General features: G+C 43.0%; 2 protein-coding genes, 1 long non-coding RNA gene and 1 other non-coding gene across 11 annotated transcripts in view; 3 read left to right on the top strand and 1 right to left on the bottom strand.

Annotated features, from left to right (window-relative positions):
- Positions 1-2,381: 2,381 nt before the first annotated feature.
- Positions 2,382-18,323, bottom strand: EAF1 (ELL associated factor 1). The gene is made up of 6 exons (XM_003895134.4): positions 17,484-18,323; positions 15,028-15,122; positions 12,802-12,938; positions 10,496-10,686; positions 8,408-8,641; positions 2,382-5,907 (listed from the first exon to the last, which is right to left on the bottom strand). Exons 1-6 carry the CDS (start codon positions 17,851-17,853, stop codon positions 5,861-5,863), a joined length of 1,074 nt encoding a protein of 357 aa, XP_003895183.4. The 5' UTR covers positions 17,854-18,323; the 3' UTR covers positions 2,382-5,860.
- Positions 11,805-11,911, top strand: LOC116273892. Its single transcript, XR_004182396.1, has one exon. It is a non-coding gene; the product is annotated as a U6 spliceosomal RNA (small nuclear RNA).
- On the top strand, positions 16,605-17,056 carry LOC103882365. Its single transcript, XR_644153.4, has 2 exons — positions 16,605-16,691; positions 16,810-17,056. It is a non-coding gene; the product is annotated as an uncharacterized LOC103882365 (long non-coding RNA).
- The window catches only part of METTL6 (methyltransferase like 6), a 50,740-nt gene continuing 43,807 nt past the window's right edge, over positions 17,716-24,648 (top strand). For 2 of the 8 annotated variants that reach the window (XM_021934880.2, XM_009201751.2), the window contains exons 1-3: positions 17,847-17,964; positions 18,741-19,088; positions 20,291-20,425. In XM_021934880.2, the coding sequence (XP_021790572.1) occupies positions 18,864-19,088; positions 20,291-20,425 (360 nt within the window). In that variant the 5' untranslated portion in view covers positions 17,847-17,964; positions 18,741-18,863. The other 6 variants (XM_003895135.5, XM_017955917.1, XM_009201750.4 and 3 more) reach the window with 5 other exon arrangements.

The raw sequence follows: 24,648 nt of genomic DNA, 5'->3' as shown, positions 1-24,648 counted from the left end.
GTCTCTGGGCCAGGACTCCTACCATGACCAGGGAAGTGTAGGGTTGGGATTTGACCCTGGGCCTCTTATCTATCCAACTGCGAAGCCATTTTAGTAAGATCTGTAAAGCAAAGTGAGGTTTTTGATGGAAGCTTGGTCACCAGCACTTCACTTAGGAACCAGTGCTGGGGAAGGGGGTGGGGCAATTTCTGAGTGTCTCCTGGGACAGACACACAGGCCATCGCTCCGTTAGGGGCATGGAGGGTATGTGTGGGTCAAATTGCTAAATAATCTCCAAAGCTCATTACAATTAATGGGCCGACCTATTCCCCAATGCCCGCTTTACTGGAGTTGTTCGGCCCCATCCTTCCCCCACAGTAGAGTGAGCCAATTAAAATTTTCAGCGAAGCAGTTCTTCAGCACTTGTGTGATGATAACCAGCTTACAGGTCAAGGACCTTGGCAATTCACCAAGGAGACTGTTACATTTGAGCAATTCAACATTACAATCCATGGGCCCAGAGGTTTCAGAAGCCTGCTTCTAGCCACCTCCACCAGGGTGCCAGGCATGTGAATGAAGCTAGCTTGGACCCTGCAGTCCAGCCCATCTGCCCGCTAAGTACCACTGAGTGACCTCAGTTAAAGCCACAAGAAGCTCACCTGCCTAGCCAAGCTCTGTCCCAATTCCTAACCAACAAATCCCATGACATAAAATGGTGATTGTTTTAAACCACCAAGTTCTGGGGAGTAGCTTGTTACTTAGCAACAGATAACTGGAATAGTGCTCTTGGTAAGAAATGGCAGGAGGGAAGCAAACTATATGCAGTGAATAAAGGAGGGAGGGCCGAGTCAAGAGAAGCCATTGGGTGGCTTTTGGTGCCCTCTGCATGAACCATGAATAGAAATGTCTTAACTCCTACTGGAACTTTCTTATCTGGCCAGGGACAATGCCAGAATTGGGAGGGGACTTAGAGATCATGTGGCCCAGTGTTCTCAAACGTGGCAGTCACAGGGCATGTGAATGTAATAGATGGCATTAATAGCCGCAATTCTTCCCACCTCCCTGTGTCTACACCCTTTCCAATCTCTTTTGCAACTCCTCCCATCAATTTTGGGGAATGGATTTCCCCACTTACTCCTTCATTCTGAACTTAGCTTTCTAACTTGCTTTGGCCAATGGCGTCTTAGCAATTGTGACAGAAGCTTTTGTTTCCTCTCTTATTCTTACACCTCTCTGCCTTTGCCATGACAACATGCCCAGGCTAGGCTGGTGGAGATGACATGGAGCAGAGCTGTCGCCCCCACTGTACTGTCAAGGCCATCCTAGATTAGCTGAACCTCAGTCAACTGTCAGGTGTATGAGGGAGCCAATCAGGACCAGAACTGTCCAGCCAAAGCCAGTCTAAAGCCAACCCAGACTTGTGAGCAAAATAAATGCTTATTAGTCATTGAGCTTTGGGATGGTTTGCTACAGAACATTACGGTGGCAATAGTTCTGTCGCCCCCACTGTGCTGGCCAAGGCCATCCTAGATCAGCTGAACCTCACTCAACTGTGAGGTGTATGAGGGAGCCAGTCAAGACCAGAACTGTCCAGCCAAGGCCAGTCTAAAGCCAACCTAGACTTGGGAGCAAAATAAATGCTTATTAGTCACTGAGTTTTGGGATGGTTTGCTATAGAACATTACGGTGGCAATAGTTAACTGAAGATAAAACTCCCTTCAGTGATGGACACCACCACTTCCCCACTAAGAGGGTTCAAGTCTAACTACTGTTGCCATCTGAGGGAACAAGCACATTGCAGAATAAGTAGCAGAGGATTTCTAGACTTAACATGTAATTTAATTCAATCCAAATGTATTCAGCACCCACTAGAGACACTACAGCAAATTAAAAAGGAATATGGCCACTGCCCACCTAGAAGTGTAGCAGGGGAGCCAAGACCACAGGTAAATGTGAGCACTACTGAAGCAGAAGTGGAGAATGGAAGCAGGAGGGCAGGATCACTTCTAGCCAAATGTCAGCTGGGAGTCAGAGGTGTGTGTAGCATGGCATTCGAGGCGGAAGGAATCTGGCAAACTAAAGTGACAATAGGATATGTCTAGGGATTCAGTTTAACTGTTGCATGGTTCTCAGACCCAAAACTAAGCCTTCCTTTTCAGACCAAGTAAAATGGCCTCAGATGTGATTCAGTTGTGAACTTCACACCTTTTAAAAACTGAAGTTCATCCTTCAGTTTTGAATGTCACACCTTTTAAAAGCTGAGGTATACTTCCTAACGATTATAAACACCAAATGAAAAAGGAATCCATTTAGTTAGCTATTTAGCCTTAAGCACAGAAGGTTCTTAAAAGAACCATATATTGCTCACTGATTTCTAAAAGAAAATGAAACCCACCAAGATATTAAATGTATTGCTGACCTTCACTTTTATTTAAATATAGTGATCTTTTAAGAGAACAAACAAAAAATACTTTACACAGCAAGTATTTTACATAAATGTAAACATGCATGTCTACCTCACAATTAAGAAAAAAAACTTTTAGGCACAAGATTTTAAAAATAAAGAATGAGACAACGAAACCAAGACAGAAATAACAGAAGTAACAAAAACTCACATTTCATAACTCTTCAATTGGTCTTGTCTTCCAACCTATTGGTTAAGGCCTGAGTTTCAGAAATCCTACCTTCCTCGCCAAATAGAAACATCCACTTTGGCTGTATGTAACATTATCCACGTAACACACTAATTCTCTTTCAAAATAATGTAATAAATACATCATTCATACACACACACACACACACGCACACAGACCCCCACACCCACACCCTGCTGAACCAGCTTCTCAAATAGGAAAATAGGGATTTTGGAATTTTCAAGTTTTCCTACAACCGAAGCACATACACACACGTTAATACCTTACACAGAAAAAATGGTTCTGCTACAGAAATAAAATCGTTAATGAGTGGCATGATTACAAACATCTAGTTCATTTGCATTAAGTTTCCTCAATCACAACTTTTACTAAGGCTTACTAAGCACCTCAGATACTTCAGATTTAATTAAGTCTTTCATCTCATCTAATGACCCACAGTACAGTAGACATTGTACAGCGCAAAGAAAAGGCAATTTTAACAATTCAGTTAAAGATTTCTAAACCATGAAAGTCAGCATGGATACTTTCAGCTATCTCCAAATGCCTGGAATGTTTTCCTATGTCTATCCACTGCACTTCACTGGCTGGGGAGTTTTCTCTGCCTTCTCCCCAGCCAGGCTACAACCATTTGAATGTCCATTCCTGTGGATACCCCAGGGAAGAGATGAGAATGACAGTCCCTGCTTTTTTTTTTTTTTTTGTAGCAACAGGGTCTCACAATGTTGCCCAGGCTGGTCTCAAACTCCTAGACTCAAGCAATCCTCCCACCTCGGCCTCCCAAAGTGCTGGGATTACAGGCATGAGTCACCACACCCAGCCCAGTCCCTGCTTTTCAGGAGCTCATACCAACCAGAGTTCAAGCAAAAAAAAAAAAAAAAAAAAAAAAAAAGGTCAGTATGTACATACAGGGCACTCCATGTGGGCTGAAAAAAAGACAAGAGTCCACAAAGATGGCACCCACAGAGCCTCAGAAGTGGGGTTTGGAGGGAGAGAGACGGAGAATGAGAGAAGGCACAGAGGCAGGAAGAACAAGTCCGGTTTGGCTGGCAGGAGGGCATCTGTGAGAAGCCATCTGTGAAGCCAAATTCTTGACTTCCAAAAAGAAAAGATTCCTTCTCTGGTGGGTAAAGCTGGAGGGCAGAGGGCAGAACCACCAAAGGCTTTGTGCAGAGAACAAAACTGAAGCGGTGCTAGAGAAAAACCAGACGGTGTTGGGCAGGACAGATGACAGGACAGAGGGTCTGAAGCTCAGGAAGCTTGACTCACCAAGCCAGTGCCCCATGCAAGCATTTCCTATAGAAACATGTCTTGACTCAACATGCCAAAAACCACAGTTCTGTCTACGGAAATCAAGGCTTTCAGAGAAAAGTTGGTGGGGGAGAGAGACAGAGAGAGGCTTAAATAGATATTTTTAGTTCAAGTTCCTAGAACCTGCCCCAGTTTGAGCAAGTTAAGAGCAGTGAAACAATTCCTACATCCAGTAACAATTCAAGTCTCCTAATTGTGACCTTGCGAAACCTTCCCTGAGCTGTCATTACCAAGGAATTATAAAGCAATTATCAATCCACTATAAATAAGTTCCTACCTGCCTTTAAATCCACCAAAATCTCATGATGGGCTGAGAGCCCAGCACGGGGTCCTAGTGTAGACCTGTTACCTACACTAGGGTAGATGGTGTGAGCATGCTGCTGGGCAGTGGGTCCCTGGGCTCTGGGCTCACTGTCACGATGAAACAGTTGATTCTATGAGGTTTCACTGTGACCAAAGCCCCCACCACAGACCACCTATTTCCTTTGTCCAGACTGCTTCCCGTCCACTAGCTGGGGAGGGAGAGGCCATATGAGTGGAGGGACCTGTGGAGGAAAAATTATTATTACTATCTTGATGTCCACTGAACCAAAGTGGATGGAAATTTCTCAGGACATACTCATCCAAACTACAAAAACAGGCTACTCCATATTGATTACAGGATGATTTATCACACATTCATCAAATATAGAACATTGACTAGTGACCAGTTTCCTCCAACAACAGATCCATTTGGAAACGGCACACTGTAGAAGGCAATCTTGTGACTTTCTTCTAGTTGTATATAAAAAATACAAATCGGTTGGGGAGTCAGGTACAAACAGTGGTACAAAAGCATGAACAGATATGCCTGATCAAAGAATGTGCTCACTTCATATTGCAGAACTTCTATCTAGATTCTGATTTTTAGAAACTCACTGCTGGTTCATTTGTTCGGAGAGGTTTCTTCACATCTCTCTTCCACTCCTACCTCCCCCTGCTAAAATCCACTGACTGAAGAATACTTAGTATGGATCGACATGGAACCAAAAGCCCCAACTGAATGGAGTCACATGCATTAGCACAGTGGCTACCGGTTTCATCTGCTCACCCAGCCTCATGTATTTAGGGACTGAATTCAAGCTAGAAGCACCCAACACTTTTGTCTTTTGGAATCTAATCAAAGTGCCAATGTACATCTAAAAGTCCCATGTATAGGAATCTCTTGATTCCTACAAATGAGACTCAAGGGAGAGAACAGTGAGGAAAGCCCGGAGAGGGGGCAGAAGACTGGCCACAGGCCGGGTGTGTACTTCCCTTTCTTAGTCTGTAAATGACAGGTTGAGCTCACAGGACTCCATGGTCCTCACCAGCTGACACTCACGGACTCCATTCTGTATTCTGAGGTCCATTTCTATCTAGGCTTGTCAGGCTGAGTGAGACAAAACTTCCTTACCACTTTGTGACAACAATTTAAAGTGGTTTTAACATATTTCTATGATGTAGTTTGAGGTTTCCCTCTCTCTCCTACCCCTCAAAGACTTTCATTTCACTGGTACCAACCACTTGGCCAAATGGATGGCTGCTGAGGTTTAAAATTGAATCTCTGGCCTGGTGAAGATACGGCCTTTGAGTAACCTAGACCAGGGCACATTTATCTGTTTTTCATTAACAATGTTAACTAAATAGAAATATAATTCTGTTAGCTCTTCTACAGGTCTACTTAAACTTTGAAAGATGAGATTGTTCAAAAATGACACAAGAAAATCACCCATCACCACTAAGTTAAAGACTTGAATATGTGAGAGCTCCAGAGCCTCAAACTCCTACTACAGTCACTGATCCATAACATTTTCCTCTTGGCAATGGACACCACGCCAAAGTAGCTCGGTCTTGTGGCATGTTTGTGCACCAAAAAGTAGATTTCGAAAGATCCAGCACTAGTCATCACTGTCACTGCCAGACTCACTCAACTGCAAGTCATTTCCTATTAAAAAAAAAAAAAAAAAGTAAAATTGTAGAATCAAACAAAAGTACAGAATTTGAAAATGACTTCCTCACAATTTTTTTGGTTAATTGCCTTGGCTATCACACTACAGTAAAACCTTGTTAGTTCAACTTAGGGAAGAAAACCAGTTTGGCTCACTGAAACAAAACGATGCTTTTGGTTATCTGCAACGCACAACAATACTGCTTATTAGGGTAGAGGAAAGGAGAAGTAAGCTAGATAGCTTTTAAATGGTTTAATAGCAAGAAAATATTTAAAATATGGCTGAGTGCAGTGGCTCATGCCTGTAATCCCAGCACTTTGGGAGGCCAAGGCGGGCAGATCATTTCAGGCCAGGAGTTGGAGACCAGCCTGGTCAAACCCTGTCTCGACTAAAAATACAAAAATTAGCCAGGCATGGTGGCACGTGCCTATAGTCCCAACCACTCAGGAGGCTGAGGCAGGAGAAATCAACTGAACCCGGGAGGCGGAGCTTGCAGTGAGCCGAGATTGCACAACTGCACTCCAGCCTGGGCGACAGAGCGAGACTCCATCTCGAAAAAAAAAAAAAAAAAGAAAACATTTAAAATAACTGATTCACCATTCAGTAGAAGTGATCACATTAAGTTGCTTTATAAAGGCAACTTAAGAAAATATCCAGTAGGCTTCTCATTAAGAAAGGTGAATACTGTTAACACCAGTAATATGCTAATGCAGTTTCTGCTCCGGCACACCTCTGTCCAGGATAGTCACGTTATCTTAAACTTCAAATCTGAACTAACGAGCTTTACAAAGCCCAGATTCTTGTTTACTATGCAGAATTTAGAATATAACTACTCAACATTTCAATCTAATACAATAGGAATACATATAACAGAATCCCAGTTGATACCACTTGTAACAAAAGGGATTTTCTTTATTTCCAAATTGCTAATCTCTAGGCCAGTTCTCCTCAAAGTCTATTTTGAGGACTCTAGGGTCCATGAAACCCTTTTGGGGAGTCTGATCCTGAGGTCACCCCTTTTCTAATTACCTACAATGCCAGATTTTCTTCATATACTTCAGTCTATGTTAAAGATGGGGCACATATGGCAATGTCTTGAGATATTTTTGGTTGTCATGCGGCTGGGGAGGTGGGAGGAGATTGGTACTGGCATCTAGCGGGTAGAGGTCAGGGATGCTCTTAAATATCCTACAATGTGCAGGACAACCTCCCATAAAGAAGACTTATCTGGTCCAAACCGTCCATAGTGCTGAGGTTGAGATTATCTCTGCCTGGTCCACAATAGTTGGATTAACTAGGTTAACTTCCCCACTGTTGCCTCTAGACCTTCCAACTTCCTCAAAGGAAGATGTACCAAGAGAGAACATTCATCAGGGTTCCAAAGAGAGAAAAGCATAGAAAATTAGCCCTCTGCTCACCTTCAAAACAAATAAATTTTTGTTCTTGTTTTCCTGTTTTACTTTAGTATCAACTGCATTAAAAGCCACTGAGGCCGGGCATGGTGGCTCATGCTTGTAATCCCAGCACTTCAGGAGTTGGGGAGATTACTTGTACTCAGGAGGAGTTCAAGACCAGCCTGGGCAAAACAGTAAGACCTTGTCTCCACTGAAAATGTTTAAAATGGCCGGGTGTGGTGGCTCATGTCTATAATCTCGGCACTTTGGGAAGCCAAGGTAGGTGGATCGCTTGAGTCTAGGAGTTTGAGACCAGCCTCGGCAACATGGCGAAACCCTGTCTCTACAAAAAAATAAAAAGATCATGCCACTGCACTCCAGCCTGGACAACACAGCAAGACTCTGTCTGAAGGAAAGGAAAAAAAAAGCCACCACACTGTCTGGGGACAGCAGATTCTTTCTTATAAAAGTTCAAGATAGGCCAGGTGTGGTGGTTTACACCTGTAATCCCAGCACTTTGGGAGGCCGAGGCAGGCAGATATTTGAGGCCAGGAGTTGGAGACCAGCCTGGCCAACATGGCAAAACCCCATCTCTAATAAAAATACAAAAATTAGCCAGGTGTAGTGGGACATGCTTGTAATCCCAGCTACTTGGGAATCTGAAGCAGGAGAATCGCTTGAACCCGAGAGGTGGAGGTTGCAGTAAGCCAAGATTGCACCACTGCACTCCAATCTGGGCGATAGAGTGAGACTCCGTCTCCAAAAAAAAAGAAAAACCAACAGGCAGAGAGCAGTATGGTAGCAGGTAGCTCCCCGAAAGCCTAGTATAAAAGCAAAAACGCCTACCTGTTCATGTTTTAGTGTTTTCCAGAATTCACACACACCGGTATGAGCCAGTAGGGAATAGAAATAGAAAGAACAGATTTTTCATCTCATTTCCCTTTTTTACTGTTTAGTAACTCACACCTTTCTGCTCCAAATTATTTTTAACAAGATCCTCTCCTATGCCTTAAACATCTTTAGGTTTGTAAGTTCTGGCATAGGATAAATAGAAGCTGCACCTATGGCCCTCTCTCAGTCATAAAAGGGGGCACACACTTACTGAGGGTGTTCATGAGCTGGTTGCTTCCTTGTGGCCGGCTGGTTCCGTTGGCAACGGCAGGCCTACTGTTGTAGGGCTGCTGGTGTGAAGGTTGCGGAGGAGAGGCTGGGCCATTGTCCTCGCCTCCACTGCTGGAGCTGTCGTCATCACTTCCCGAAGAGCTCTCAGAGTCTGAAGAGCTGCTCCCACTGCTGCTGCTCATCTGTTCGATAATGTCAACTTCAGCCCTTAGCTCTGGAATAAATGATATGATGTGGATCAGCACAGCAGCCGTTTTCAAGGCAGTGCATTGGAGCTTCTATAACTAGTAAATCAGCAAAACCAACAGCAATAAGAAATAATTTAAAACAAAGTCCTTAAAATTCCTTAAAAAACATACAAACAAAATTACCAAAACCAAAACACAACCTGTTTCTAGAGACACAATGGAAACATTAAATTCACTCAAAATAAACAAAAAGCAAGACTGTTTCAGAATAATGGCTGTTCTGTGTAAGAAATTAATTAAGTCCATTTGCCTTTATCTACTAAAAGGAAAATTATGAATATTATGAACTATGGGATACAAGTGTAATTCCCACATAAGAGAAGACAAATATTATGTAAAGTGGTTGAAAAATATCTGACTAGGAGTTGAAAGGTCTGAATGCTTGTTTTGGATTTACCTCTAACCAGCAGTGACACCCAGGTAGAAGTCAATGAATTTTCTAAGCCACTCTGGAAAAATGAAAGCCAGACAGCCTCTAAGGTCCTTTCCAGCTCTCATGTCCCATAAATAAATGGAGGCTTGCAGGAAGAACCATGGTGACTAAAGACAAATAGTAAAACAACATTCTTCCTCTTCACATATCTGACTGACAGCCATGCCTGTCAGGTACTGCATTTTTTACAGATATAAACTAGGGAAGGAAAAACAAGCCTTACCTAACCATTTCAATGTTAACTAACCATTTCAAAAAAGGTGCCAGATTTTCCTGTCCAAGCACACACACCATGTGGCCTTAAATGGCTATGGCTCCTTTAAGCATAATTGGCAACAACTAACCACTCATGCTCTGATTCCTATTCAACCTAAGTGAAAACTTCTGTAACAGCATTCCAGTATCCATGAGGAAAAAAAAAACAAGGGACAAAACAACTGTGCACAATGCAGAGTGATGTCTGCAGCTGTTCTACAGGGTAGAAAAGGCAAACTTCCCAGGGACAACTCTTTACCTTTCCCTACTATTATTATGGATTTAGCTGTTTTATAAAACTTATAAATATGAAATATGACACTTGGCCTCACAACTTCTAAAGAGTCTGGAGGACTAAAACCATTCATCGTGTGAAGGAGATAGCCAAGGTAAGCTTCTTTGTCTCGGGTTTGCAGTGGAGAGAACCAAACCAGACCTTTAAGTCTTTGTAGGAGAGTATCTGTTTCTATGGGTCCTCATGGCCTCTTTCATATTTACACACTTCCTGTTAGCACAGAACATTTGCTTATGGTATTTTAAACGGCACTTTAATCCTTGATTTTTTTCCCCAAAAAAGAGATGTTATTGCCCAGGCTGGAGTTCAGTAGCTACCAACAGTACCAACAGGCACGATCATAGCACACTGTAGCCTCGAACTCCCAATTTCAAGCGATCTTCCTGTCTCACGGTAGCTGAAACTACAAGTGTGCAGCACCATGGTCAGCTCCTCCAGCCTCTATACCAATGTAAAGCTCAGAAATGTTGCCACCTACGCTTAGTTTTCACCTCCAACACCTAGAATCCTTCCTTTCTCCGGAGCCTTGGATATGCCATATGGAGCCATATGTAGCTTTAGATGGAAGTCATGCTTGTTTAAATCCTAAGCCTCTAAGCAGAATGCTACCAAGATAGCCACAAACTCAAGTCACTATTCCAGGACTCACCCTTGTCAAATGAGATAAATGGTAGAAGCCCCCACCCTCCCCATCTCTGAACAGTGAGCTCTGCAGACATTTTTTTGATGGCATTGAATGCCCCAGCCACCGTATCAATACAGCAGCCATGTGATCTCCACAAGGAAATCAACACTCTACTCCAAGTTGCTATCATGGATCCAGAAAACGTTCTCTACCTCTTTTGATGTCATCCAACTGAGGTTCAGGTGAGGGGTTATCTTTCAAGGGAGAAGTTTTGGGTCCAACTGGAGGCTTCGTTGGAGCTCTGAATGGCATAGGTGGTGGAGGTGGTGGTGGCTGTGACGTCTGTGGAGGACGAGTGGGCTGCTGTTCCATTCGGGCCTGGATTTTACTGCTGCCCTCAGCTCTGAAAGGAGATACAGACATTAAATTAGAAGGGCAAAAACAGTGGTTCTCAAATTTGTCCAGGTGACTGAAAACTCGTAAGTCTCTGTAGAACCCCATACTCTTTCCAGACCACTTCAAAATATTGATATTTGCAATTTTATCATGTGAGCTATTCATTCAACATTTGAGTGTCTACTGTAATCCAGTACTATGTTATGTATCAGAGATAGATGAATAGAATATTTACTGCCCTCGATGAGCTCAAATGTATAGCAAACAAATGTAGGATACAATGCAACTGTGAGAATCCATTTTACTAGTAGAAAATACATTCACAGCATCCCTTAACAATGAGGGTAAGTTCTGAGAATTGCATCATGAGGTGATTTCATCCTGCAAACAGCAGAGTGTACTTACACAAACCTAGATAGCATATAATTTTTTCACATGAAAACCCAAATGTCCCACCACCATTACTGAATATCAATCATTTCCCCTACTTGATCTGCAATGCCAATATCAAGTGCCATATATCAGGTTTCCATACATGCTCCATTAGAATCTTAAGGGACCACTGTCATATATGGAGGTCACTATTGACCGAAACATCATTATGTAGTTATAATCATGAGTGCATGAGCTCCTAAATAAAGTAGCTCTTAAAATACTGCCCAGCTTGCAAATTTTCCATTATCTATATACTGCTTGTTCATTTCATCACATGCCAGCTCTTGCTCACAGACAAGCAGAATTCCACCCCAAGCTGAGAATATTCTATCAGTTAACAATTTCTTTTGTAAATGGACTAGCCCGGTGCTTCTAAAACTTCTGTATATGCACAAATCACTTGGTGATCTCTGCAGATTCAGATCTAATAGGTGTTGAGATTCTGCATATCATCTAGGTGATATGATACTGTTAGTTCCTGTATCACACTGCGTAGTAAGGGAATATACCATAACCATCAGATATTGGAGAAATAACAGTAGTACCTGGTTCACTATAGGTAATGAATACAAATAGAGTGGCAGGACAGGAGCAAGGGATTCTGCAACATACTCTCTGGGGTAGGTCAAGCTTTCTAACCCTCAGTCTCCATATCTTTTTTTTTTTTTAAAGATAATAGTAGCACCTTTCGTACTTGCTTCGGCAGCACATATACTAAAATTGGAACGATTCAGAGAAGATTAGCAGGGCCCCTGCACAAGCATGACACACATATTCATGAAGGATTCTGTATTTTTAACAAAAGAAGTAAAACAAAATAATAATAATAATAGCACCTTTCTAAAAATTACTTGTTAGATAAAACAATGCATATAAAGCATCTAGCAGAGTGCCTGGGACATGATGCTCCCTCAGTAAATGGTACCTATTTTTATTTTCTGTGGAATGAGTGAATGAAAAAAATGGCTTAATGAAGCATAAACAAAAAACATCAGGTTGTTACAATCTTTACAATTTAATGACTGTATAATAATAATTACTGTATTATAAGTGAGCTATGATCATGCCACTGTACTCCAGCCTGGGTGACAGAGCAAGAGACCTCGACTCTTAACAAAAAAAAACCCAAAAAACCAAAAAACTGTATTATATGGTAACAAATAGAACCACTAGGTTATTTCTATTTATAAAATGAATTTTTATTTTCAAATAAACTATTTAACTGGCTTCATTTTAGACATGTAATAACTGTTGAATTAAAGAGTTCACTATATTTAAAAATAGGCAAAGTTTTATTTTGGTATTATAGTGATCTCAAATGTATCTTGTAAAAAAATTAATGTTTTCACTCCAATTAAGTATAGTATATATTATTACTTCATAATTGTAAGTTTATAAGTTATCCCTTGGGTGGTACTGTAGCAATCACGAGATTAACAAAATTGGCTTAATTATAAAGTATATCCCTTTCCCTAATGGTTCCCATGTTTTAGGTCTTAAAAACATTATTTCTTTTTATTGCATTTGAGGAAGACATATTTTACTGATTTGTCTGAGAAGACACAGGTAGAGTTAAGACTACTGATAGAACACTATGAGCAAGCAGATGTTCACAACCTTATAAAAACTGAATAGATAACAGAGGTTTGGAAACATGACATAAACCTGCATCTGGCTATTCACATACCTTGTTTTCTTCACCTGAATGCTGCTACTGAGTTTTTCCAGCACATATTCACCAGTGTCATGATTAATAATAAGCACACAGTCTTTCTGGTAAGGCCGTTTGTTCCCCTTGAACACAGTCATGGGTGGTGTGGATCCCTATTTGCCACAAAAGTATAAGATGATCAAACTAAACATACCAGTCATGAATATCAACTGAATTTATAGATGACTCTACCTGATGAAATCTTTCATCAGAGCTATTCAAAAAGAATAGGTTGAACCGATTTCTATTTTTAACTCCTGGTTTCCCAGGCAAAAATAAAGGAGAAATAATATAGCAAGCATCTGTGAATGTGCAACACATTCTAAGTAATCAAAAAGGTAGTACAAAAATTTTAAATTACTATATACATTCTGAGAGAGAAAAATTAATTAACCATTACTTGCACTATACTAAGCAGAGTTATCTCTGTATAGTAAAACTGTGAGTGATCTCTTTACTTTGTGAGTGATCTCTTTACTTCTTTGTCATTAGAGAGACCAGGGTTTCCCCTTCTCATGTCAAGCAACCAACAGAGCATTTTCCAAGAGAAGATCATTATCCTGGTTGGCTCAGAAAAAATAAATCATGTCACTCATCTGCCTAAGCCTTTCAGTCACTCCTCAATTGCTCTCAAGTCAAAGGATAAAATCTTTAAACTTGCCACTTGGCCTTGCACTACCCAGCCCTTCCCTGGCTCTCCACCTCACCCTGCGGCATACTCCCCTGCACATGTGCTTCGGAGCAGAAGGCAACTGGCTTCTCTCTGATCCTCAAACTCTCTCCTGCCTCCGGGCTTTAACAAGGCTTCCCGCCGGCTATATCCTGCCCCCTCTCTTTAAATGACCAAACCTCCAGATCTGCTCACAGCTTACTTCCTTAAGGAAGTAAGATTTTGTAGAATAACAGCTATATTTTCTTGTGTTTATTTAAACTCCAGACCATAAGCTCCACAAGGGCAAGAAATGTGCTTGTTTTGTCCAAGGTTGTATTCTTCATGCCTAGTAATGGGCCAGCGTGTGGGAGGCGTTTGATTAATATTTGTTGAATATAGTATTTAGTACCTTGCTTAGAATAAAAAAAAACCGCTTGGCTCTTTGACTCCTTATTTATATAGTAAAAATATAGAGCTAGAAAGGACTTTAGGGACCATTTATCTAAACCTTTCATTTTACATATGGGAAACTAAGGTCCAAAGGGAGATGATGTAACTTGCAAAAGGCAACGAGTAATCAAATAGCAGTTTGAATGGGCAATTTTTCCTCAGCACAAAGCTTTCCAGATCTCTCAGTCCAGAGACTTTTCATTCTATCACCAGCTACCAAGAACTTATGTTCCAGAACAGGGGTGTGACATGCAATAAAACATGTTCGCTAAGAGCATCATGTGACCCTTTGGTGCTTTGTCATTAGTGCTGCCTTGGGTAGGGCTTCACAAAAGTCTTTCTCTGCAAGGGTTCTTAATCCAGCTTTCAATTTAGTTCTTCATCCCTAAATCAGCTGAGTGTGTCAATCTCTGGCTCTTGCCTGCCTTAACTCCTGGCTTGGTTGCCTCACACTCCTGAGCTGTTGTGGCCGTATAATCAGCAGGGCACCTAAGGCTTTTCTCTCTGGAGTTGCTTGGGAGAAAAGCTATATCTAAAAGAGGGGCTAGGTGTCCAGACAGGAACCTTGTCTACTTAGTGGCAGATAGGGGAAAAGGAAGATTGGGGAAAATGATGAATAATCTTGAATCTTGAATAATCTTTTATTTTTGAGAGGGAGTCTCACTCCATCGCCCAGGCTGGAATGCAGTGGCGTGATCTTGGCTTACTGCAACCTCTACCTCCCAGCTCAAGTGATCCTCCCACCTCAGCTTCCCAAGCAGCTGGGACTACAGACATGCGCCATCACCCCCAGCTAATTTTTTTGTATTTTTGGTACAGACGGGGTTTCACCATGTTGCCCAGGCTGGTCTTGAACTCCCGAACTCAAGCTATCTACCCACTTCCACCTCCCAAAGTGCTAAGATTACAAGAATTTTTTAAATCAAGCACCTGCCTAGCATGAAGTCTACCCCACCCCACTCCCCAAAATTCCTTTTTTCCTTATGTTGCCACTTTAGAAATCTAAACATTTTTAAAAGTAGGAAGTTTAAATTGCAATAACATAAAAGATGAAGATCCATTGTGATCCTACATTTAAAAAAACAATGAAATAAACTCACAGGGATATGTGGCAGTGTAATTGTGACTTCATCTCCTTTGCCAACTTGAAGCTCTCCTTCACAGGAAGTGTCTATAGATGCTGGTTTAAAATCATCTAAAGGGAAAGGAAAGAAAACACTTACCCACCAGGTTACTTATAATAAGGGCCTCCTGGACATCTCCATTTAAGAATTAAATTTGTGGGCCGGGCGCAGTGGCTCAAGCCTGTAATCCCAGCACTTTGGGAGGCCGAGGCGGGCGGATCACGAGGTCAGGAGATCGAGACCATCCTGGCTAACACGGTGAAACCCCGTCTCTACTTAAAAAATACAAAAAACTAGCCGGGCGTGGTGGCGGCGCCTGTAGTCCCAGCTACTCGGGAGGCTGAGGCAGGAGAATGGCGGAACCCGGGAGGCGGAGCTTGCAGTGAGCTGAGATCCGGCCACTGCACTCCAAGCCCGGGTGACAGAGCGAGACTCCGTCTCAAAAAAAAAAAAAAAAAAAAAGAATTAAATTTGTTATTACTCAGATGAATGAAAAATAAAAATAATTCAGAATTCTTAAAACAGGTTTCATTATGGAAAACTTCAGATATACAAAAGTAGAGAAAATCGTACAATGAGCCCTGGTGTACCATTATCCAGTTTCTATTATTACCAACTCAGGGACAATCCTGTTTCATCTACACCTCTACAAACTTTTCCTCTGACCCCCTTTGGATTATTCTAGGGGGAAAAAAGAATTTACAGGCCATTTTATTAAAGATATTCCCTTCTCCCAAGGGAGAGATGAAAATTAAGATCTCATCATCCATAATAAGTTGCTTTTTTAGGGTTGTGAGGATCAAAAGTAACAGCATATGAAAAAGATCCTGTGACTGTAAACTCTATGAAATATGAAAGGCCACAGCATCATCAAAAGCTGATTTCACTCTGCATAGAAACTGTCAAAATTAGGATTTGCCATACTCAAGTTCCATAGCTGTTTTTTTTCTTTCTTTCTTTTTTTTTAAATAGTGATGGGCCTACGCTGCCCAGGCTGGTCTCAAACTCCTGGGCTCAAGCTATCTGCCCGCCTCGGCCTCCCAAAGTACTGGGATTATAGTGTCAGCCACCACTCTCAGCCAGTTCTGCAGCTTTAACCAAGACAATTCTGTAGTTCATAGCAGACAACTTAACTGTATCTCCACAAGTTATCCTGCTCGTGTTTCTAAACTGCAGTTAGAGTACAACATGAATAGCCATCTTAATTCACATTCACATCTGCCTCAAACTGCAGGGCAGGTGCACACATGAACTGTATGATTTAAATTCCACATTGCCCTTCACCAAAAGAGAACATCAACTTAGTAAACTCTTCAGGAAATGATGTTCTTATCTCATTCCCAATCTCCTCTCTGAAAGAGCTGGATCTGCTGTCAGTAGGAAGCATAGTAATGGCATGGCAAGTGACTACACAAAGATGGGATTTCATTATCTAAGACGCCCTCTTCACATGTGTTGAGTCACATCTATCAGGTCCTCTGACAAAAACAAGTCTTAACAACAGCGTTAGCGCCACGGAAACCAGAAGTTCATGAATCACGGAGGGATGCTCTGTCAGCCAATTCCTAACTGCCAAACCTTCACCCAGGACATAGGGTGGAAGTGCACTCTCAACAGAGTCTATAATCATGTAGAAAAAGGTCCGGCATAATGACTATTTCGACATTCCTTACGCCTGCTCTCTTCTGCTTTCAAACATAGACCAATCTTTAACCTATCCCAGGCTCACGAACTCTGATTTGACTCTTTACCCACAAGGAACTCGGTCTGGAGGAAAAGCCCGTATGGTATAGGTGACCTCAAAAGACATCCAAGTCAAAAATGAAGCACAGAAAGGAGATGGAAGAAAACTCTGAGGCGCAGAGAGGATGCCAATTCTTTGGCTGTAAAGGGGACAAAGCGCAGTATCTGGGAGTCCAGAACCAAGTCGGAGGAGGAAAGCAGGGAAGAGAAGGGGTTCGGAGGGAGTGGATGAGGGTCGTAATAAACAAGAAGCGTCTTTTAACTGTGGAGAACCCTGATGGGAGCATTGGAAAGGAGGGGAGGGGTTTCGAGGAAGAAGTGGACCCGGATAAGAGGGGGGAGGTTTGCCTTGGGGGAGGGAGGTTTGCCTTAGGGGCGGGAGGTTTGCCTTAGGGGCGACGTCGGGGGAGGGGAGGGATGGAACCAAAACGAGGCCAAAGACCTTTGGAACTAGTGTTTGAGACTATAAAGTAGAAGAATAGTAGGGAGTGACGAAGATTTGGGAGAAATAATCTGGGTAAAAGAAGGGCCAACTCGAGGTCCCAAAGGATTGGGGGTTCGAGAGAAAGTAACTGACGCTGGCAGGGGGTTCCCTGGAATCTGAAGGGCCGAGGGAAGAAAGGAAGGAGTCAAGGTTGACATGTGGCGGATTGAGCGGCCGAAGGGAACCGTGGGGAGCGCTGACTTACAACGAATAGTGTGAAAGGAGGCCCGCGGTCGCTTCTCGAAGCTCTCCCCGAGTCTCAGGCAATGTTCCTCGCGGTCCAGCAGCGGGTTCGCGGTCCCATTCATGGCCCCGCACCGGTCTCGCACCCAGATCGGCGCTCTCCTGGCGCAGCCGCGATCGGAGCTTCCGGCGCTGGCGTCTGGGAGGACTGTGCTCCCGGGACACCGCTCTAGGGGGCAAGGAGAGCAAAGCCGGCACCCACCCGGGTCCAGAAGCAAGTCCTGTTCTCTGCCTCGGGATAAAGGAAGAATCTGAACGGACAAGGCCCCGGGACTTCCGGCGTCGGGTAGGAACTTCCGGGTTCCTAGCGGAAGTGGCGGGGGCGGTGCCATGGCGAAAGAACTCCTCCCGGAGATTCCCAGTTTGTGATCCTCAGAATTGACTCAGGGTTGTTTCGCAGTTAGTCCCATATTCTGCCTCCGAGATCTGGGGCTGGCTGTAGGGTGAGTGCGCCTGGCCCTACCCCTACAGGTGAATTTAGGAACTGATGATGGTGATCCCTGAGCGTGGCTGACTAGATTAACGCGGGTCGGCTAGCCATCATGGACGCCCTCCTCAGGGTCCAGGGGCCCATGCGGCCTAGTCTATCCTGAGTGTCCTGAGATGGATCCTAGGGACCTCAGCCACGCGTCACTGGGTCTCTTTCTCCACTTTGCGCGGTGATGGCGGTGCGAGGGCCTCAGTCCCTGAAAAGTGACGTTCCCTCTGGTTCCTACGACAGCCTCTTGTGAGTGCGGTCAGGAAATGAGCCCACCCAGGCTTAGCTTCATTTCCCCCGAAAAAACGGAGCTCCGACCCTTGGGAAACGGTGACCTCACTTGTATCTGGCAATTGACCACCCGCTTCCAGCTAAGTCCATTGTGGTTTTTAAGTCACCCCTTTCGCGGGCACCGAAAATTGAGTAATATTTTCTTCGCAAGGTTTCCCAGTCAGTTCGTGAGAGCGTCCTTTTTTTTTCTAAACTAAATCGATTTATTGTAATAGTTGACTCATCTGGTTTGAATAAAAGTATGGTGCATGAGATAGTCCTGGCCACTGAATGAATTTAAGCCCTCTGAAGTTAGGGACTGTTGTCTTTGTCTTCTTTGTGACCTCTCATATAGCGGGGAGGATTTTTTTTTTGTACAGTCTGCATCTCATAAACATTTGGTGAATTGAACCTGGCGTCTTGAACCGTTCTAGAACCACTAACCAGAATCTCATTCTTTTGTCTGCGAAGCCCCTGTGCTGTTTGAGGCGTGAAACTCACCTGAGGAAATGCATCTGATCCATTAGCATGGATTCATATTATTTGGGGATGGAGAATCTTCAGCTGTGTTAAGTGTTACCTTCAGTTTCTGAGATGACTTCTTTGCCAAGGAAGGGGCTGCAGGCAAGGGTTCTCAGCTCTGAAGAAGAGGAGAAACTGAAAAGAGACCGAACTTTGGTGTCTGATTTTAAACAGCACAAATTGGAACAAGAGGCTCAGAAAAACTGGGATCTTTTTTACAAAAGAAATAGCACTAATTTCTTCAAAGACAGACACTGGACCACCAGAGAGTTTGAGGAGCTAAGATCATGTAGAGAGGTAAGCTAATATTACGCCTTATCTGAGCTGTTCTTAATTTAAAATGTGAAGAGGGCCCAGTGCGGTGGCTCATGCCTGTAATCCCAGTACCTGGGGAGGCCGAGGCAGGCGGATCACGAGGTCAAGAGATTGAGACTATCCTGGCCAACATGATGAAACCCTGTCTTTACTAAAAATACAAAAATTAGATAGGTTTGGTGGTGCACGCCTATCGTCCCAGCTACTTGGGAGGCTGAGGCAGGACTTGAACCCGGGAGGCAGAGATGGCAGTGAGCCGAGATCGCGCCATTGCACTCCAACCTGGCGACAGAGCAAGACTCTGTCTCAAAAAAAAAAAAAAAAAAAAAAAAAGTGAAGAGGTGTGCTGTGTATTGCATTCCTAGGGAGAGTGCGAAGCAGAGAATTAAAGAAGCCTATCAAAATGCTTTGCATTTTAGGAGAGATATATACTGTTCGGTCTTAACGTCAAAGTTTTAGCAGTTTCTGATTTGGTTAACATATAGGAAAGAGAACTTTAGTGGACGTTTTCTATTTCTTTAAGTTGATCTGATAGTTGTAAACATTATATATTAAATTCAAGAGCCAGGTATGGTGGCTATCACCAGCTAATCAAGAGGCTCAGGCAGGCGGCTTGTGCCTGTGAATAGCCAACGTGAATTAGCCGTCTAGGCAGCATAGTGAGACCATATGTTCTGAATTTTTAAAAATTTAAACATTAAAAATTTAAAAACCAAAATATCAATTCATACTGAGTGACTTCAGTGACATACTCAAAATAATAATAATAATAGTTCATGTTAGTGAACTATTTACCATGGCTCTTTTCTACGTGTCCTATCATTTGACCCTTATACCGGCTCTGTGAAGTATAAGTATTAGTATTGTACTCATTTGTCCCCAAGGTAAAATTGAGGCACAGAGCTGTTTAAGTGATTTGCCCAAGGAGAGAATGCAGGGGAGGAGTTGAGATTTGAGCGCTGGCAGTTTAATTCCGGAGCTATTGTGCTGTTTTTTTCCTCCACACCAAACTGTTAATGTTGGATGACAAATGAAGTACCAGTAATAGCTTTTGCTTATTAGTTCACTTGTTGATGGTCTCCTTCATGGGGTCAGAGACCTCGCATATTCTGGACCTTTTAGTTTGGTTTATTTCTTCATTATGCAAATGTAATGTGCTATAACTTTGAGCTATCTTTCCCCAGTTTGAAGATCAAAAGTTAACAATACTTGAAGCTGGCTGTGGGGTTGGAAACTGTTTATTCCCACTTTTAGAAGAAGATCCGAATATCTTTGCCTATGCCTGTGATTTTTCTCCAAGAGCGGTTGAATATGTTAAGGTTGGTGCACCATCTGCGTATTCTGCTGTGTTTCTGTTTTCTTGCCGATCTTGTTTGATCTGCCTTTTTTACCCATGTGTCCAATTCTAGTCTTCCCTGGAGCTAACCGGCTATAGTCACCATACATGTAGTTTTCCTGCGTACATACATATACAGTGAATGTAGAAACACAGCTTTATTCAAGAAAAGCAGGAAAAAAGGCCATAATATCCATGTAATTAACATCCATAATTAACATCTTTTGCTTTACAATTACTATTTTAAAGTATATTACAAATGTCAAGACATTTCACTCCTAAATGTTTGCATACATTGCCCCTAAAAAGAAGGCCTTTTTCTACACAACCACAGTAAGTTTATCATATTTCACAAAAATAACTATAATCTGGCCTGCCATGTTGGTTCACACTTGTAGTCCCAACAGTTTGGGAAGCTGAGGCTGGTGGATAGCTTGCACCCAGTAGTTCAAGACCAGCCTGGGCAAAACGGTGAAACCTTTTCTCTACCAAAAATACAAAAATTAGCTGGGCATGGTGGTGCTTGCCTGTAATCCCAGCTAATTGGGAGGCTGAGGTGGGAAGATCACTTGAGTCAGAGAAGTAGAGGTTGCAGTGACCAAAGACTGTAGCACTGCACTCCAGCCTAGGTGACAGAGCGAGACTGTCTTAAAAATAAACAAACAAAATAACTATAATCCCCCAGTGTCATTAACATCCATTCCAAATTCAGATTTCCCCAAATAGTTGCCGGTGTCTTTTGATTTTTTACTTTTTTTTAGAGACGGGGTCTTTCTCTGTCACCTAGTCTGAAGTACAGTGGAATGAACATGGCTCAATGCAGCCTCAACCTCCTGGACTTACGCAATTCTTCCACCTCAGCCTCCCAAGTAGCAGAGACTACAGGTGTGTGCCACCATGCCTGGCTAATGTTTTTTGTTTTTTTTTTTTTTATTATACTTTAAGTTCTAGGGTACATGTGCATAACATGCAGGTTTGTTACATGTGTATACTTGCCTGGCTAATTTTTTAAATTTTTTGTAGAGATGGGGTCTCACTGTGTTGCCCAGGATGGTCTCGAACTCCTGGGCTCAAGTGATCAACCTGCCTTGGCCTCCCGAAGTGCTGGGATTACAGGTATGAGCCACTGCACCTGACTTCCAGGTGTCTTTTATAGCTGGTTTTGGTTTGAGACATGGTTTCACTTTGTCACCCAGGCTGGAGTGCAGTGGTACAATCACAACTCACTGCAGCCTTGACCTCCCTGGCTCAAGCAGTCTTCCCACCTCAGTCTCCTGAGTAGCTGGGACTACAGGCATGTGCCACCGTGCCCAGCTAGTGTTTTTTATTTATTTATTTATTTTAGAGATTAAGGTCTCACTGTGTTGCCCAGGCTGGTCTCGAACTCCTGGGCTCAAGCAGTCCTCCCACCTCAGCCTTCCAAAGTGCTGAGATTACAGGTGCAAGCCATGGCAGATGACTCTGGCTAGTTTTAAAATTTTTATAGAGATGAGGTTTCCCTATGTTGCCTAGGCTGGTCTCAAACTCCTGGGCTCAAGCAATTCTACCTCCTCAGCCTCTTAGAGTGTGGGATTACGCCCTGCCTATAGCTGTTTAGAATCCAGTCAAGCACTACCTCTTACACTTAAGTCCTTTATTTTTTATTTTATTTTATTTTTTGAGATGGAGTCTCGCTCTGTTGCCTAGACTGGAGTGCAGTGGTGCAATCTCAGCTTACTGCAGCCTCCACCTCCTGGGTTCAAGTGATTCTGCTGCCTCAGCCTCCCGAGTAGCTGGGATTACAGGTGCCCACCACCACTCCTGGCTAATTTTTGTATTTTTACTAGAGACAGGGTTTCACCATGTTAGCCAGGCTGGTCTCAAACTCCTGGCCTCAAGTGATCCACCTGCCTTGGCTTCCCAAAGTGCTGGGATTACAGGCGTGAGCCACCACGCCTGGCTCACTTATGTCCTTTAAATCTCCTTAACCTGGCCGGGCGCGGTGGCTCAAGCCTGTAATCCCAGCACTTTGGGAGGCCGAGACGGGCGGATCACGAGGTCAGGAGATCGAGACCATCCTGGCTAACACAGTGAAACCCCGTCTCTACTAAAAAATACAAAAAAAACTTAGCCGGGCGAGGTGGCAGGCGCCTGTAGTCCCAGCTACTCGGGAGGCTGAGGCAGGAGAATGGCGTGAACCCGGGAGGTGGAGCTTGCAGTGAGCTGAGATCCGGCCACTGCACTCCAGCCTGGGTGACAGAGCGAGACTCCGTCTCAAAAAAATAAAAAATAAAAAAAATAAATAAATAAATAAATAAATCTCCTTAACTTAAAATACCCTTGCCCTACCCCATGCCTCTTTCCCCATTGATGATAGATGAAGCCAATTTTCTGTAAGTTTCGAAATTGGTCTGATTGTTTCTTTACATTACTGTTTAGTTTATTCCTTTATGTTCTATGTTATCTGTGAACTAGAAGTTAAATTTAAATCAGGTAAAATATTTTTGGCAAAAATGCTTTGATAGGTAATGTTGTGTCTTGCATATTACATCCTGTCATGAGGCAATAATATCTGGTGATCTTACTGGTTTTGATCATAGGGTTAATATAGTAACTACCTAATTCCCCTATTATAAAATTCCCTTTGCCATTAACCAATATGTGGGGGACACTTTGGTGACATTGCAAGTATCTCGTTCCCCATCACCCTTTCATAGTTTTAGCATTCGTTAGACTTTTTAAAATTTTAACTTATTTTTTTAATTTTAAAAAATTAATCTTATTATTTTTTTAATTGACACAGGGTCTCGCTTTGTCACCCAGGCTGAAGTGCAGTGGTGTGTATTAGAGCTCACTGCAGCCTCAAACTCCTAGGCTGAAGTGATCCTTCTGCCTCCGCCTCTCAAGTAGCTGGAACTACGGGCACATACTACCACCCCTGGCTAATTTTTGTATTTTTGTAGAGACAGGTTTTCTCCATGTTGCCCAGCCTGGTCTCTCTGGACTCAAGTGATCTGCTTGCCTTGGCCTCCCAAAGTGCTGGGATTACAGGCATCAGCCACCGCATCCAGCCTATTTTTATTTATTTTTTGAGATAGAGTCTCACTCTGTCACCCAGGCTGGAGTGCAGTTGCACAGTCATGGCTCACTGCAGCCTTGACTTCCCAGGCTCAGGTGATCCTGCCACCTCAGCCTCCTGAGTAGCTGGGACTACAGATGCACACCACCACACCCAGCTAATTGTTTTATTTTTTTGTAGAGATGGGTCTCACTACTTTGCCTAGGCTGTTCTCAAACTCCTGGGCTCAAGAGATCCTCCCATCTCTGCCTTCCAGAGTGCTGGGATTAACTCCCACCTCTCCCTCCCAAAGTACTGGGATCAAAAGCGTGAGCCACCACACTCAGCCACATTAGACTTTTGAAAAAAGTAACCTTATCAGCCTAGGCAACAAAGTATGAATCTATCTCTACAAAAAAAAAAAAAATTATTTTATTTTATTTTTTAACTTGAGATGGAGTTTCACTCTTATTGCCCAGGTTGGAGTGCAGTGGCACGATCTCAGCTCACTGCAACCTTGGCCTCCCAGGTTCAAGCAGTTCTTCTGCCTCAGCCTCCCGAGTAGCTGGGATTACAGGTACTCGCTACCACACCTGGCTAATTTTTTTGTATTTTTAGTAGAGACGGGGTTTCACTATGTTGGACAGGCTGGTCTTTTTGAACTCCTGACCTCAGGTGATCTACCAGCCTCCCAAAGTGTTGGGATTACAGACATAAGCCACCACACCTGGCCAAAAAATTTTTTTAATTAGCCAGGTGTGGTGGTGTGTGCCTGTAGTCCCAGCTGTTTGGGAGACTGAGGTAGGAAAATCACTTGAGCCCGGAATTTGAGGCTGCATGAGCTATGATCATGCCACTGTACTCTAGCCTGGGTGACAGAGCAGGACCCTATCTCAAAAAAACAAAATAACAAAACCCACACCCTTCATTTTTAAGAAGTTAGTATGTTTACTGTAGGCAACTGAGAAACACAAGAAGCAAAGAACAGTCGTCCACAATCACAAGCAGTTTACAGTTTGACTTGTCCTTCTAAGTCCTGTGTGTACATATACACAGTATCCAATTTTATGGGATTAAGATCATGCAATATGTATCATGTTTTATCACACATTATGGATATTTACTAATTGAAAACCCCAAAGCTATTATGAGTATTTTGATAACCAAGA

Source organism: Papio anubis, chromosome 2 (genome assembly GCF_008728515.1).
Source record: "Papio anubis isolate 15944 chromosome 2, Panubis1.0, whole genome shotgun sequence".
Taxonomy (NCBI): domain Eukaryota; kingdom Metazoa; phylum Chordata; class Mammalia; order Primates; family Cercopithecidae; genus Papio; species Papio anubis.
The sequence above is the reverse complement of the archived record's forward strand: the minus strand, read 5'-3'. Positions and strand labels throughout refer to the sequence as shown.

What these genes read in the sequence shown, in the direction of transcription:
- EAF1 (XM_003895134.4), bottom strand. Translation starts at nt 17,853, where the DNA reads ATGGCACCGCCCCCGCCACTTCCGCTAGGAACCCGGAAGTTCCTACCC. An exon ending in CTCCTTTCACACTATTCGTT is followed by an intron (nt 15,123 to 17,483) that starts GTAAGTCAGCGC and finishes CTTTCCCTTTAG; the next exon opens with ATGATTTTAAACCAGCATCT. An exon ending in GTTGGATGACATCAAAAGAG is followed by an intron (nt 8,642 to 10,495) that starts GTAGAGAACGTT and finishes CATTTATTCCAG; the next exon opens with AGCTAAGGGCTGAAGTTGAC.